We start from the raw sequence: 17,199 nt of genomic DNA on the forward strand, positions 1-17,199 counted from the left end.
GGAAAACCCTGGGAGAAAAAGAGAGACACCAAAATAGAGAGAACACGCCAGAGAAGAGCAGAGAAGGAAAGTGAGGCAAGGACCAGGCTTTTTTCATTACCTCCAGCGGCAAAGATGGCAGCAGGGATTTCATCCTTCCTTTCGCTCCTGCCTTCCCTAGAAAACTGTGATTTGGCGCCCCTACAGAGCTTTTAGAATCAATGTTTGATGCCTTAAAATCAGTTATAACAGATCTTCGTATCTTTCCTTACCCCAGGGAAGTGAGACCAACGATGTCTCTAATAAGGAGGGTGCTATAAAGATGAAGATATTAGTTTTCCCTCTGCCTAATGTTGAATTGGGGCACATTGGCTGGTCATTTAGGGATTTTTATAAATTCCTCACTAATGGTATCATGTAACAGTACAAGGAAGAATCAGTTGTATGCTCAAATCCAATGTATAATAATATCAATTTTATAAAATACTACGTTTTTTTTTTTCGTTTGAATTTTTTTTTGTTTGTTTGAGAGGGCATATCTTATATTTATTGATCAAATGGTTGTTAACAACAATAAAATTCTGTATAGGGACTCAATGCACAATCATTAATCAACCCCAAGTCTAATTCTCAACAGTCTCCAATCTTCTAAAGTATAATGAACAATTTCTTGCATGGTGAACAAATTCTTACATAGTGAATAAGTTCTTACATGGTGAACAGTGCAAGGGCAGTCATCACAGAAACTTTCGGTTTTGATCACGCATTATGAACCATAAACAATCAGTAAAATACCACGTTTTAAGAGTGCATTTCAAATGTGATGAATCCTAGTGCTTAGCAAATTAACTTTAGAACATTGTTAAAAATGATTTTTTAGGTAGTAGTGTTTAATATAATTCATAAAATCCAAATACAAGATATACAACTATTAGAGTGTGAAATAGATGCAATAAGGCATTAATGCTTTTCTTGTTCTATAGTATGTTTTTGCCTTTTTTTATGAACAGGATTTCTTACAAAAGCAGGAGTATAAGACATTGGAATATAACTTAACAACTACAGAAGTAGTGATGGAGAATGTAACAGCCTTCTGGGAGGAGGTGAGAATTTTTTAAAATTGTTTAATCTAAATACTTAAGCGTTTTTTTCCTTCTGCATCTGGTTTTCATCCTAATGGACAACAAAGTTAGAATGATGATAGAGCTGGTAGAACTGGAAGGTGAAATCACTCCATGTATTTTATAGGTTACAAAGTAGGGGGCCCAGGAATATTAAATACAGTATAAAAGCCCCCCCTTTTTTTCTAAGTCATATTAATTTGATATAACAGATTAGAAAGTAATACAAATGTCATAGGTTTTGGAGCCAGATAGGGCTGGCTTTGAATCCTGGCTCTGCCACTTATTCTCTGTGTAATCTAGATCAAGTTACTTTGTGGAGCCTTTGGATTCTTCATCTGTACAATGGGAATATTAATATTTACCTTGCAGATCTTTGTGAAGATTAACTGAGATAATTCATGCAAAGTGTTTAGCAGAGTACCATGTACCTAACCATTCCTCAGTGAAAGCTGACTTCTTTAACTCAAGTTCCCATCCAATGTGTTTTATATACACATCAACATAAAGAAGTGTGAGAGCTATACCAATGTATAGTTTTCTATTATTTTTAATTGCTTTCAATCACTCTTAAAAATTCTCTCCTATATCTAAGAGTCAGAAAAAATATTATCAATGATTTTCAATCCCTAAAGAAGCACTATTTGTTTACTGAGAACATCAAGCTCCTACTTCTTTATCACTTATGTCCTTGAGTAAAGGTAGGAGTTATGAAACCAGTGTCCCATTTCTACGTATTTCACAATATCTTAGACTGTTTTTATTTATGTAAGTAATTGGACCTCTAGGGCTTCACTTTACTTTATTTTTAAAGATATAGGTAAGTGAATAACAGTATCTTCTTTATCTGCATAGCAGAATTGTAGGGAAGGGTGCAGAACAGATTGATTTTGCTTCTTCATTTTTAGGAATTTCAAGTGCCCTTCTAGGCTTGAAAGAAAAATAGAAGTTTTACAATTCTACTGCTTCTTTCAGATGGTTGTTTTTCTGCTGTGGTACAAAAAGTCTTCCTTTCAATCTCCTTCCGTATAATAAAATAGCTAGCGTCTTGAGCCCTTACTATGTGCCAGGTGTTGGTATAGTTCTTCGTATGTGTTGTCTCATTTATTTCTCATAATATTCCTATACCCAAGTAATGTTAATATTTCCAGTTTACTGATAGGGGAATGGAGGCTTACAAAGGTTAAGGGACTTGGCTTATCTTACACAAATGGCAAGGGCTGAAGCCAGATTTTGGACCCAAATGTCAGTCTGTAATCTTTTCACTGAACTGTGGCCTCCCATCTGGTTGTATCATCCTCCGGTCTTTGACTGTCGCCTATCAAATTCTGGAGGCTCCGTGATGGTATTTGCTCGGGATAATGGTGATTGGTAAACCTGTGCTATCCAATCCTATCCTTAGAACTTCTATTTTACAGTGACTGCTCCAGAAGCTTCCTCTCATAGTCATAATCCCGAGCTCTCTGAGCACGTAGACTTACTCTACTTTGGAAATGTCACACTCTGAAACCTCTTCCTTAGCCCAGAATTTCCTAACCCCTCAGCTCTCTCTGTCTTGGGCCACTGGGTCCCCACCTAGGCCTCTTTCCAGCATTTCATGCTTTCTGTAGGTGACCTCACCCAGGCTCAGCTTCCATCAGTGTGCTGATGTCTTTCAAATGCAAATCTCTGGCCTCAGCTTCTTCCCTGAACTTCATGCTTACATTTCCAAATTTCCTGCGTGCTCCTCCAGCACTTCACATTCATCATTTCGTAAGCTTCATAGACCTGCTTCTTCCAGTGTATTCTCCATTCCCTTTGAGGATATCACCATCCACCCAGTTACCCAAGGGGCAAGTCCCTGATGAGTTGTAGATGACTCCTCCCTCGCTCCAAACCTGTGAGTAGGAAAAATTTCTATGTGCATTTAGGAAGCTGAGGCTTAAAGAGTTTAACCAGAACAAGGTTATACAACTAGTTAAAGCTGAGCTAACAGGTCAAAGTTTCTCTGACTCCAAAGCCCCTTTCCACTCAGCATACTGCCTCTTACTTAAAAAAGAAAAACAGAGTAACTACTGCTTTATTGCACACAAAATGTTTTTACATGCTTTATCTCTAATACTGTCAACGATACGTGAAGCTCAGCATGTCAGCCGTCACCCAGCTAAATGAGGAGAGGAGACAGACTGAGATAAAAACAAAGGCTGGCATAAGCCATCCGCTCATGACTACAGGGGACTCACAGACACAGAAAATGTTCAGTCTTACTGGGGATCAAACAATGAAAATAAGGTCAATAGTGAGATTCCATTTTTACCTATAAAACTACAAAAAATTTCAACACAAATCCAAAACCAAAAAACAACAGGTCACAAACTTTATATAAAAATTTTCTTAATGTTTATATGTAAAAGAGTGGAGGGATTTCAGTTGAAGCGTTAAACATGGTTTCTTCTCCATGGTTGTACCTCTGTTGATTGCTATTTTCTTCTTTTTTCTTTTCTGTGTTTTCCAAATTTCCTGAGGTAAGTGTCTTACTTCTGTAATCAGAAATAAAAGTTGTTTATAACAACAACCTTTCCTTGGCCCAAGTGCTTATTGGATAAAAGTACTTCTAAGTGTGGAACAAGCTCTTTAACAGCCTACACTTTCCACCTTACCAAGGACACCCTCTCATCTGGTCTTGTTCATCTAACCCAGCCACTCACCTTACCTGCAAAGTATTTAGTTCTTTTAAAGCGAAATCACTGGGCATGCAGTTCCATCTTCCTGGAACGCCTATTCAACTTTCCTGGTCTTGTGAAATCCCACTTCTGTCCTTCATAGCCTAGTATGTGGGTTATTTACCTGAGCAAGCTCCAGGCTGAGTTGGTTGCTCTTTCTAATGTACATTCATAGGACTTGTGTGATGTTCATTTGTAGCACAGAGTGCACTGCAATATTAATATCAATTCATATGTTACTCTACTGTGTGGGATGGTTGAAGTGGTCTTTAACACAAAGATGATGCTTGATAAATATCTGTGTGATTAATAAATGAAAAAGGAATAATAAATATCTTTGTCTCATTCTTAAAAGACTTTGCCTATTTTTCAAAAGCTATGCCTTTAGTTGTCTGATGACTGAGGGGGATGTTAGCCATCCGTATCATGAGAACTCAAAGCAGTTGTCTTCAGCTATGTAAGCCCTACAAGAATTTTGAAGAACTATGTGCTTCTGACATATTTTAAAGTTGACCTACAAGTTTTTCAACATACGTTTACATGCAATTCCTGTTTGTTGTAAATCGTCCATGTATGTTAAATGGATTTTTGTCAAAACCTGGGAGCTGCTGTTTCAGTGCATTCAATTTAGGGAAGATAAATGAATTGATGATGTCAGTTCTCATTGTCAAGCCAATCAGTTTGCTTTATGTTACAAAAAGTATGCCAGCTTTGAGATGTAAACAATATGTATTAATATTTTAAGAAGCAACCAAATAATTAATTAAAATGCCTATTATTCAGTCATTTTTGAAATCTTACTCTAAACTGAGACACATAGACTGCCTTCAGTCTGAAGCCTGGGTGAAATAAGGCGTTACCTCGTGGGGTGTTTCTGCCTTTGCTTTTAGGGGCTCCTCTTTCAGGGGAAAATCATTCTGTTATGTTTCCCTTGTTTGGGTCCTAGAGGTTTTTGCAGTTCAGAAAGTGCAACATGGTAAGACTTAGAACTGGTGAGAAGGCTCCTCTTCTGCATAAAATGAGGGAAGGACACTTGTGAGAGGGGAAGCAGGAAGGGAGAAAGGACAACAACAGGCAAATCTCAAGCAGATTGATTCTAAGAGGGAGTGCATTTGGCTGTTGAGGATGCAGGAATAGTTTTCCCTAAGACTATGTGTCCATCTTCCTCCTCATGTCTTCAGGGCTGTTGAGTTTGGTTTGAAGACCATTACCTAAAACTTCCTATGGGACAATAGGGAAGTAGGGAACTTTCAAAGGTAATTTTTTCTTCCCAGCTACTCTGGTATAAATGTACTTCATGCCAGTAATCTGGCAATCTTACCATATTTTCATGTAGTAGTAATAACTGCTTAAAGAAATGCTTTGAGCTTCTTGGAGGAAGGTGTTACCTGTATGATAGACTAAAAGTCAAATTTGGGTTGCAGGTCTACTCTGGCCTACTGGGTATGTGGCTTTATTCACTTCACCTCTCTGAGTCACAGTCTACATTTTGAAAGAGAGGGATTATAAAATCTACCTAATATGGTATTACTATGCTGAGGATTAAATAATGTTTATGTACCCAACCTATAGCAGAAGGTGTGTGTGTGTGTGTGTGTGTATTCTTTAATTTGATGATGAGCCACAATCTGAGAAATTGAAATTATGTTTTCATTAATGCTATAATTATAATTTAAAAATTTTCAGGGTCACATACTCTAGAAATCATGTGTTATATAATTATATGCTCTAAAGTATGGATCTGGCATCCATGTGCTTTTCAAACTAATCATAAATATACAAATGAGTGCACAAAACAAATAGCTATAAAAAATATCTGAAAAACCTAGTTTTCATTTTCTATGTTTTATTTTATTTTTACAGGGATGTGGGGAATTATTTGAGAAAGCAAAACAAAACAATATTAATAGAAGAATTTCCAGCGGTGATAACAGCCTCTTCTTCAGTAACTTCTCACTCCTTGGTGCTCCTGTCCTGAAAGATATCAATTTCAAGATAGAAAGAGGACAGTTGCTGGCAGTTGCTGGGTCCACTGGAGCAGGCAAGGTAGTCCCTTCTGTTCCTCAGCATTAAGAACTTAATTTGGCATGCATTTCTCCTTTCTTTTCCTAGTTTGTTTTATAAGAAGGTATTTTGGACAGTTTCTTACATTGGTATTAGGAGAATGCTTGGATATACTGCCCCTTATAATACAAATTATTCCACTGGTAATATCCTGTACTCTTTTATTTCTTCATATCATTTCCAGTGGCTTTTTTCTTCTACATCTTTATATTTTGCATAACAGTCAACACAGTGTCTTGTACATGATGGGCAACTCAGTAACTTTATTGAATAAATGAACCCTCCATTTTTACCAGACTGAAAAAAGGCACAGACCTTTTTTCAGAGCTGGTCCAGAAAAGTCTTAGCTTTGCATTTATCTCATGAGCAAAAGGTCCCCATTTTGTTGACATTAGAAGTTTGAAGATTGGATGCAGACTTGCTTATGATTTATCATGAGGAAAAGTTCTTGCAAGAGATAGGATTTTTTTTGATGGAATACATAGGAATGATAATTTATTCAGTGCTGGTCACCCTCCCTGCCTATTCTCCTTCCATCCCAACTTATTATAAACAAGGGATATTTGGAGATACAGTTGACAAAAATTAATAGGTTAGAAAACAGCTAAAAAAGAAAGTGATAACAGCTAAATGGTCAAATTTCATTGTTAGCACAAGACTTTATAGTGATCTTCAAAGTATGAGCTACTGTTCAGGTAATGATAAACACTTGTTCTTCTTATCAAGGAAATAAATTTGAAGGGCATAAAGAATCAAATCAGAGATAAGAAAGGGCCACCTAGCTTTGGAATGGGCTACTAAGGGCAACAGGTATTTGCTTTGGAAGTTACAAAAAAAAAAATAGGTCATTGTTCCCACTTGACTGTAATTTTAGCTATGGTACTTGCTAGAAATATAAGATAAAGTGTAGTGTCCTCAAAGCTTTTCAAAATATTTTCTACAGTTAAACACAAGGATGAAAGGAAAGGAGAGGAGAGGAGGGGAAAAGAGAGGAAGTGAGGGGAGGAGAGCTTCTGTAAGATAAAAATATTTTAAAAAATTGAAATTAAGAAGCACTCCTGAAAGAGTTATTGATTAATATCTAATAAAGAGCCATATTTTGAACAATTTAGTTTGAGACCTGGGAAACAAAATGCCACAGAGGATTTCTAGTCATTGAATTTGGTGTCCACAATACTAGTAATGCAATTTGTTTATTTCTCTCTCCAGTTGTTTCCACACATGTGAATAAAGTAGCTGTACTTGTGTGTTTTCTTAAAAAAACTAGTTTCCTCTCTACAGGTTATTTTCCCCCATGTATTTCTTGTATAATATTACTAGTAATTTTTACTATTAAAATATAATCACACCATAGGAGGAGTTGTTAATAAACAAGTTACTGATGATCTAAACAAGAATATTTGCTTGTGAGAGGATGGTAATTATGTTTCAGAGAATTTTTAAGTTAATGCTCTTTATGTGTTTAAAATTACTTCTATGAAAGGTGTACAAAAATAGCTTTGAAATTACAGATTAAAAAACGTACCAGCAATTAAATTTCAGGCAATTCTATTAAGAATTGATAAGCAGATAATTGCTGACTGGAGTTGAATTGCATTTTCCTGGAAGACAGAGTCAAAATGAATGCAGAGGTTCCTTAGGAATAATTCAATTCTTCTGAGAAATAGTGTTTGGCAACTCAATCTAGGAGGATATTTTTTTATAGTATTGGGGATGGAGCATTGTGTAATCTTATTAGATGAAAGATGTAGGTAAAATATAAGATTGAATGATTGAAAATATTAACATTTTAAGTTAAATTACACCCCCACTCAATTTGGTAATTTGTGTATCAAAAGTCTTACAAATAACTGAATAATTCTTCTGTTTGTGTGACTTAACCTAGTATGTTTACAGATATTTTATATAGACAATCATCATGACATTGTTTCAATAACCAAAAATTGGGGGGATCCCCCCAAATGCCTAATAATAGAGCATTGATTAGGTAAGTTTTGGTGTAGTTATATAGTGGCATGTTATTCAGCCAGTAAAAGCTGTGCTATAAAAAATGGCTCTGAAGGATATATATGATGGATATACAATTAAGAATGACAACAGGGTATAAAATGGTATATATATTATGATCTATATTTTGTAACATATGTATATAAATGTGTCTGGAGGACATTGTATGTCAAGCTGCCATCTCTGAGAATTTTGGTATATTTTATATCTCTGGATTTTTCCTAAGTTTCAACAATTACTATATATTAGAGATCTCCCTCTGCCTACAATGTATTTATGTTCTCATAGACCCATTGAGGTAAAAAACACTTGTAAGTCAAAAATGCATTCAATATACCTAACCTTCTGAACATCATAGCTTAGGCTAGTCTACTTTAAATGTGCTCAGAACACAGAGCCTACAAATCATTGGGCAAAATTACTTAACACAAAGCCTATTTTATAATAAAATGTTGAATATCTCATGTAATTTATTGACTGCTGTACTTAAAGCAGAATGGTTGTAAGTGTATCAGACTGCATGGCTGACTGGAAGCTGAGGCTCACAGCCACTGCCTAGTATCTTACCTCATATTGCCAGACTGGGGAAAGATCGAAATTCAAAATTTGAAGTATGGTTTCTACTGAAGGTGTACCACTTTTGAATCATTGTACTGCCCAAAAATCTTAAATCAAACCATTAAAAACTGACTGGGGACTGTCTGTATTTTCTTGATAAAATGATACGGTCAGGCTTAACTTTATCACTCTCCCTGTTATAATTGTCTAGACTGCAAGGGAACCATGTAGTCTTTGTTTTTATATTCCAAGGACTATCATAGTGCCTAGCACATCGTAGGTTCTCCATACAAATTTGTTTAATGAAACATCTTTGGGAAAATTTTTGTTGTTGTAATCTGCATTAAGTGTTTTGCATTTATGAAACTTGCTTGATTTATTTTACTTAACAACAGTGGTATAAAAGTCTGCACCATGGGGTACCTATGACTGAAGGCTGGCCTGTGGCAGCTCCTCCAGGGTGTGGGGAGTTTCAGTCCTTCTTTTGTCCCTACCACAAGTGACGCAGATCTGTGGCCTTGCTCACTACCCCACCCCACATGGCCTCTGCCATCCATTCTGGCTTCACTCTGGCGTGGACTTAGCTTGGTCTTATAATAACTGAGCATCACATGTGTAGAATAAGCTATTAGTTCCCGCTTTTGCTTACTTTTTAAATAAAATCCAAATGTCTGCAAGCTTTATCTGTATTTTGTTATTTACATATATCTCATACTCGATGGCATTTTCATTTAAGTTCATGTATCTCAAATGACAAAAATATCAATAAATATGTAAATGTATTTAAGTATAAAATATGTATTTTATCCTGGATAATTGGATCCATTCCACTGTTTGGATTCATAAAGCTATTCTATTATGAAAAATGTCACACCTAGTTTTAATCTTTATACAAAAGGATTTTACATAGGAATAAGGTATTTCAGATATTTTTCCCTCATACAAAAAAAGAATCGTGAAATTTACTGAAATAAATATCACTAGGATGTCTGTTACTTGACCCTCCTTCCTTCCTAATGTATTTTAGGTGATTTTATTACTTACTAAAATTTAATTAAGAATTACAAATTTTAGAAAATTAAAATATATAAAAAGTTAGATTTCCCTCTCACTTCTGTCTATCCTGTGCCTATTTTCTGCTTCCCATCATTCCCTCCACCAACGAGGCAACCACTCTTATTAATTTTTTAAGTGTGTGTGTGTGTGTGTGTGTGTGTGTGTGTGTAGTATTCCATTATGTGGATGGATGTTCTATAATCTGAGTCATCTGCTGATTGACATTTGGATTGTTTCCGGTATTTTGCTAACATAAAGAATGGCACTATGAGTAATCTTACACACAATACCATTTAGCATGTTAGTAAGTATTTCAGTAGGATAGCTTCCTAAAAATGGTAAAGCATTTGTGTATTTGTCAAACTTACTTCCCCGAAGGTTGCATCAGTTTATGTGTGTACCACATTGTTCAAATGCCTGTTTGACAACTACATAGTAATGTTAGTTGGATATGCAAATGTGGTTTTAAGAGAATGGGGGCTGAGAGTATAAAGATCTGAGACTAGGTGAGATCCCAAAGGAGAAAGTGTTGATGTGAGGAGACGGGGCCAAGGTATGAACCCGAGGGCCTTCCAACTTTGGAGGTTGGGGATGTGTTTTTGTTCTAGTTAATTATATTTATAATAATAAATTTATGTTAAGTCTTTGATTTTCTATTTCTTTAGTTCACTAATATGAGATCAGATAATGTTTTTTATTCCTCAGCTGACTCTTCTTCTACTCAATTTTAATCAGTTGCATTATATTAAAGTTTTATCTTTGTATTTTAAATAAGCTTATACTTCTGTTACTTGATTTGTTACGTTTAGAGGATATCCTTTGACTTCCAACTTTTCTTGATGAGGCAGCTGATAAATTTCCTCTATACCCCATTTCCTTTGTTGGTGTTGTTTTACTTATAACCTTTTTTATTGTCAGGGCATATAACATAATTTAAATTCTGTTTTTCAACTCTAATTCCCATATTAGATTAAATTTAGTTCATAGTTATATAAAGTCTTTGCTTAGTGATACTCTTTTTGATGAAGTTTCTTCAATGATATTTTGGATGATTTTATCCTACTTTCTTCAAGCAGGGCTCATGGGAACAATATCACCTGACCATACCTCTTTTAAACTCATTTCTCTTTTATAAGATGAAGATAATATTGAATATACTTTGTAGGGCTTTGTGAAGACAAAACAAATAAATGCAGTTATACAGAACAGCACCCAGCATGGAGTGAGCACTCAGCAAATGTTAGCTGTTACTAGTCTTTTCCTGACCTCCTCCAAACCTGTGCCAACAATATGAATTAGGTGCTCCACCTCCAGGAACCTAACCTCTATCATAGCACTTACTGGACTCTCTCATAATTGTCTCTTTTAGTCCCCTTTACTTTTGTGCATAGCAGAATGCCCAGAACAGGAAGTGTTTAGTAAATTTTTTAATTTTGGTATCATTAATCTACAATTACATGAAGAACATTATGTTTACTAGGCTCCCCCCTTCACCAAGTCCCCCCAACATACCCCTTCACAGTCACTGTCCATCTGTGTAGTAAGATGCTGTAAAATCACTACGTCTTCTCTGTGTTGCACAGCCCTCCCTGTGCCCCCCACGCACTATACATGCTAATCGTAATGACCCCTTTCTTTTTCCCCGCCCTTATCCCTCCCTCCCCACAGATCCTCCCCAGTCCCTTTCCTTTTGGTAACTGTTAGTCCATTCTTGGGTTCTGTGATTCTGCTGCTCTTTTGTTCCTTCAGTTTTCCTTTGTTCTTATACTCCACATATGAGTGAAATCATTTGGTACTTGTCTTTCTCCGCCTGGCTTATTTCACTGAGCATAATACCCTCTAGCTCCATCCATGTTGTTGCAAATGGTAGGATCTGTTTTTTTCTTATAGCTGAGTAATATTCCATTGTGTATATGTACCACCTCTTCTTTATCCATTCATCTACTGATGGACATTTAGGTTGCTTCCATATCTTGGCTATTGTAAACAGTGCAGTGATAAACATAGGGGTGCATTTGTCTTTTTCAAACTGGAGTGCTGCATTCTTAGGGTAAATTCCTAGAAGTGGAATTCCTGGGTCAAATGGTATTTCTATTTTGAGCATTCTGAGGAACCTCCATACTGCTTTCCACAATGGTTGAACTAATTTACATTCCCACCAGCAGTGTTGGAGGGTTCCCCTTTCTCCACAACCTTGCCAACATTTGTTGTTGTTTGTCTTTTCAATGATAGCGATCCTTACTGGTGTGAGGTGATATCTCATTGTGGTTTTAATTTGCATTTCTCTGATGATTAGCGATATGGAGCGTCTTTTCATGTGCCTGTTGGCCATCTGGATTTCTTCTTTAGAGAACTGTCTATTCAGCTCCTCTGCCGATTTTTTAATTGTATTATTTGCTTTTAGTTTGTTGAGGCGTGTGAGCTCTTTATATATTTTGGATGTGAATCCTTTATCGGATCTGTCATTTATGAATATGTTCTCCCATACTGTAGGATACCTTTTTGTTCTATTGATGGTGTCCTTTGCTGTACAGAAGCTTTTAAGCTTGATATAGTCCCACTTGTTCATTTTTGCCTATGTTTCCCTTGCCCGGGGAGATATGTTCATGAAGAAGTCACTCATGTTTATGTCCATGAGATTTTTGCCTATGTTTTTTTCTAAGAGTTTTATGGTTTCATGACTTACATTCAGGACTTTGATCCATTTGGAGTTTACTTTTGTGTATAGGATTAGACAGTGATCCAGTTTCATTCTCTTACATGCAGCTGTCCAGTTTTGCCAGCACCATCTGTTGAAGAGACTGTCATTTCCCCATTGTATGTCCATGGCTACTTTATCATATATTAATTGGCCATATATATTTGGGTTAATGTCTGGAGTCTCTATTCTGTTCCACTGGTCTTTGGCTCTGTCCTTGTGCCAGTACCAAATTGTCTTGATTACTGTGGCTTTGTAGTAGAGCTTGAAGTTGGCGTGCAAGATACCCCCACTTTATTCTTCCCTCTCAGGATTGCTTTGGCTATTCGGGGTCTTTGGCGGTTCCATATAAATTTTTGAACTATTTGTTCCAGTTCATTGAAGAATGCTGTTGGTAATTTGATAGGGATTTCATTGAATCTGTATATTGCTTTGGGCAGGATGGCCATTTTGACGATATTAATTCTTCCTAGCCAGGAGCATGGGATGAGTTTCCATTTGTTAGTGACCTCTTTAGTTTCTCTTAAGAGTGTCTTGTAGTTTTCAGGGTATAGGTCTTTCACTTCCTTGGTTAGGTTTATTCCTAGGTATTTTATTCTTTTTGATGCTATTGTGAATAGAATTGTTTTCCTGATTTCTCTTTCTATTAGTTCATTGTTAGTGTATAGGAAAGCTACAGATTTCTGTGTGTTAATTTTGTATCCTGCAACTTTGCTGAATTCAGATTTCAGATATTAGTTCTAATAGTTTTACAGTGGAGTCTTTAGGGTTTTTTATGTACAATATCATGTCATCTGCAAATAGTGACAGTTTGACTTCTTCTTTACCAATCTGGATTCCTTGTATTTCTTTGTTTTGTCTGATTGCTGTGGCTAGGACCTCCAGTACTATGTTGAATAACAGTGGGGAGAGTGGGCATCCCTGTCTTGTTCCCAATCTTAGGTGAAAAGCTTTCAGCTTCTTGCTTTTAAGTATGATGTTGGCTGTGGGTTTGTCATATATGGCCTTTATTATGTTGAGGTACTTGCCCTCTATACCCATTTTGTTGAGAATTTTTATCATGAATGGATGTTGAATTTTGTCGGATGCTTTTTCAACATCTATGGAGATGATCATGTGGTTTTGTCCTTCTTTTTGTTGATGTGGTGGATGATGTTGATGGATTTTCAAATGTTGTACCATCCTTGCATCCCTGGGATGAATCCCACTTGATCATAGTGTATGATCCTCTTGATGTATTTTTGAATTCTGTTTGCTAATATTTTGTTGAGTATTTTTGCATCTAAGTTCATCAAGAATATTGGCCTGTAATTTTCTGTTTTTGTGGTGTCTTTGCCTGGTTTCGGTATTAGAGTGATGCTGGCTTCACAGAATGAGTTTGGAAGTATTTCCTCCTCTTCTATTTTTTGGAAAACTTTAAGGAGAATGGGTATTATGTCTTCTCTGTATGTCTGGTAAAATTCCGAGGTAAATCCATCTGGCCCGGGGGTTTTGTTCTTGGTTAGTTTTTCGATTACTGGTTGAATTTCGTTGCTGGTAATTGGTCTGTTTAGATTTTCTGTTTCTTTCTGGGTCTTTGGGGTCCGTTGTGATTTTTCCTTTCCTGTTTCTGATTCTGTTGATGTTTGTTGACTCACTTTTTCTCTTAATAAGTCCGGCTAAAGGCTTATCTATTTTGTTTATTTTCTCGAAGAACCAGCTCTTGATTTCATTGATTTTTTCTATTGTTTTATTCTTCTCAATTGTATTTATTTCTTCTCTGATCTTCATTATGTCCCTCTGTCTGCTGAACTTATGCCTCATTTGTTCTTCTTTTTCCAATTTTGATAATTGTGACATTAGACTATTCATTTGGGATTGTTCTTCCGTCTTTAAATATGCCTGAATTGCTTATACTTTCCTCTTAAGACTGCTTTGCTGCGTCCCACAGAAGTAGGGGCTTTGTGTTATTGTTGTCATTTGTTTCCACATATTGCTGGATCTCCATTTTAATTTGGTCATTGATCCATTGATTATTTAGGAGCATGTTGTTAAGCCTCTATGTGTTTGTGAGCCTTTTTGCTTTCTTTGTACAATTTATTTCTAGTTTTATACCTTTGTGGTCTGAAAAGTTGGTTGGTAGGATTTCAATCTTTTTGAATTTACTGAGGCTCTTTTTGTGGCCTAGTATGTGGTCTATTCTGGAGAATGTTCCATGTGCTCTTGAGAAGAATGTGTATCCTGTTGCTTTTGGATGTAGAGTTCTATAGATGTCTATTAGGTCCATCTGTTCTAGTGTGTTGTTCAGTGCCTCTGTGTCCTTACTTATTTTCTGTCTGGTGGATCTGTCCTTTGGCGTGAGTGGTGTGTTGAAGTCTCCCAGAATGAATGCATTGCATTCTGTTTCCTCCTTTAGTTCTGTTAGTATTTGTTGCACGTATGTTGGTGCTCCTGTATTGGGTGCATATATGTTTATAATGGTTATATCCTCTTGTTGGACTGAGCCCTTTATCATTAAGTAATGTCCTTCTTTATCTCTTGTTATTTTCTTTCTTTTGAAGTCTATTTTGTCTGATAGTAGTATTGTAACACCTGCTTTTTTTTCTCTGCTGTTTGCATGAAATATCTTTTTCCATCCCTTGACTTTTAATCTGTGCATGTCTTTGGGTTTCAGGTGAGTCTCTTGTAAGCAGCATATAGATGGGTCTTGCTTTTTTATCCATCCTATTACTTTGTTTCTTTTGATTGGTGCATTCAGTCCATTTACATTTATGGTGATTATTGAAAGATATGTACTTACTGCCATTACAAGCTTTAGATTCATGGTTATGAAAGGTTTAAGGTTAGCTCATTTACTACCTTACTGTCTAACTTAACTTGTTTATTGAGCTATTATAAACACAGTCTGATGATTATTTCTCTCCCTTCTTATTCCTCCTCCTCCCTTCTTCCTATGTTGGGTGTTTTGTTCTGTGCTCTTTTTAGGAGTGCTCCCATCTAGAGCAGTCCCTCTAAGATACCCTGTAGAGGTGGTTTGTGGGAGGCAAATTCCCTCAACTTTTGCTTGTCTGGGAATTGTTTAATCCCTCCTTCATATTTAAATGATAATCATGCTGGATACAGTTTCCTTGGTTCAAGGCCCTTCTGTTTCATTGCATTAAATATATCATGCCATTTTTTTCTGGCCTGTAAGGTTTCTGTTGAGAAGTCTGATGATAGCCTGATGGGTTTTCCTTTGTAGGTGACCTTTTTTCTCTCTCTGGCTGCCTTTAATACTCTGTCCTTGTCCTTGATCTTTGCCTTTTTAATTATTGTGTCTTAAATATTTTAAATTATATGTGTCTTAGTGTTGTCCTCTTTGGGTCCCGTCTCTCGGGAGTTCTGTGTGCCTCCGTAGTCTGAGCAACTATTTCCTCCCCCAGTTCGGGGAAGTTCTCAGCAATTATTTCTTCAAAGACACTTTCTATCCCTTTTTCTCTCTCTTCTTCTTCTGGTACCCCTATAATGTGGATATTGTTCCTTTTGTATTGGTCACACAGTTCTCTTAATATTGTTTCTTTCCTATAGATCCTTTTATCTCTCTCTGCATCAGCTTCTATGCATTCCTGTTCTCTGGTTTCTATTCCATCAATGTCCTCTTGCATCTTATCCATTCTGCTTATAAATCCTTCCCGAGTTTGTTTTACTTCTGTAATCTCCCTCCAGATGTCTGTAATCTTCCTCTGGATGTCATCCCTTAGCTCTTGCGTATTTCTCTGCAGCTCTGTCAGCATGTTTATGATTTTTATTTTGAATTCTTTTTCAGGGAGACTGGTTAGGTCTGTCTCTGCAGATCCTCTCTCAGGTGTTGTCTGAACTATCTTGGACTGACTAAATTTTTTTGCCTTTTCATGGTGATAGTGGTGGTTGTAGGCAGGTTGTGGGTGTGTCAGGTGGGAGAAGGAAGTCCTTTCCTGCTTGCTGGATGCCTTGCCCTTCCCCACTGCCTGTGTCAGTTACCCACACTCCTGGAGCAGCCACCGGGTTAGTCCCCTAAGCTGCTGTGGGCGGAGTGTCCATCAGAGCAGTGTGGAGTCCTGTGGGGAGTGGCAGGCACGCCAGGTGCGCTCCTCCATGATAGTGGTGCCCCTGCCGGTAGCTGTGTGCCAGCAGCAGCCTTTGGGTCTGGCCCGGGTGGCTGTGCATTGGGCTGGGATTCCAGTCGGCTGCTGGGTGTGTGCCTGCTCCCTCTGGCTGCGCTGCAGGAGCCCCATGCGGGCCTCTACTGGGCTCCTCTGTCTCCACTGCCGCTGGTGCGCGCGAGCCGCACCTGGGCTGTTTGGTCGCCACCGCTGCGTGCTCGCACAAGCCTCTCCTGGTCCCCTCTGGCGCTGTTGGTGCATGCGATCTGCTCCCGGTCCCTTCTGGTGTTGCCGCCCTCGGCATGCTCTGCCACTCTCCCTCTACTGGGCCGGTGTGTCGGGGTCCGCGCCAGTTGGAGGAACGACTGGCAGGCTGCTTAGTGCCATGAGCGGCTTCAGGGCTGTGCTGCCTCTGCAGGGTTTAGGGCACCTAAGGTTCCCTGGGATTCTCAGCTGCTGGCTAAGTGTGCCAGGACGACTTCATCCAGCTATCGGGTTCCTGTCTCTTTAAGACTTGCAGAAAGCACTCGCTTTTCTTTTGTCTCAGGGGTGCCAGTTGTGGGCACCTGCCCACAGGTTTTGCTTTTCCATTTCTCTAATCTCCAGCACCCCATGCACCTTGTGTCTGCGCTCTGGGTGCGGATTTCTAGACCTGGTTGTTTAGCAGTCCTGGGCTTTCACTCCCTCCCTGTTCCGACTCCTTTCTTCCCACCAGGTTCTGGGGTGGGGGAGTATTTGGGTCCCGCCTGGCTGCGGCTTGTATCTTACCCCCTTCGTGTGATGTTGAGTTCTTGCAGATGTAGATGTATCCTGGCTGTTGTACTGCATCCACTGGTGTCTCTTTTAGGAATAGTTGTATTTATTGTATTTTCATAAATATATATGTTTTGTGGAGGAGATTTCCTCTGAACTAC

The 17,199-nt window shown here is 37.9% G+C and overlaps 1 protein-coding gene across 2 annotated transcripts in view; it reads left to right on the forward strand.

The window, feature by feature from the left end:
• Positions 1-17,199, forward strand: part of CFTR (CF transmembrane conductance regulator) — a 164,042-nt gene that overhangs the window by 58,713 nt on the left and 88,130 nt on the right. For both annotated transcript variants that reach the window (XM_057504702.1, XM_036905683.2), the window contains exons 10-11: positions 990-1,082; positions 5,666-5,848. In XM_057504702.1, coding sequence (XP_057360685.1) covers positions 990-1,082; positions 5,666-5,848 — 276 coding nt within the window. The remainder of the gene's footprint in view (positions 1-989; positions 1,083-5,665; positions 5,849-17,199) is intronic.

The sequence above is a fragment of the Manis pentadactyla genome, chromosome 7 (genome assembly GCF_030020395.1).
Source record: "Manis pentadactyla isolate mManPen7 chromosome 7, mManPen7.hap1, whole genome shotgun sequence".
Taxonomy (NCBI): Eukaryota; Metazoa; Chordata; class Mammalia; order Pholidota; family Manidae; genus Manis; species Manis pentadactyla.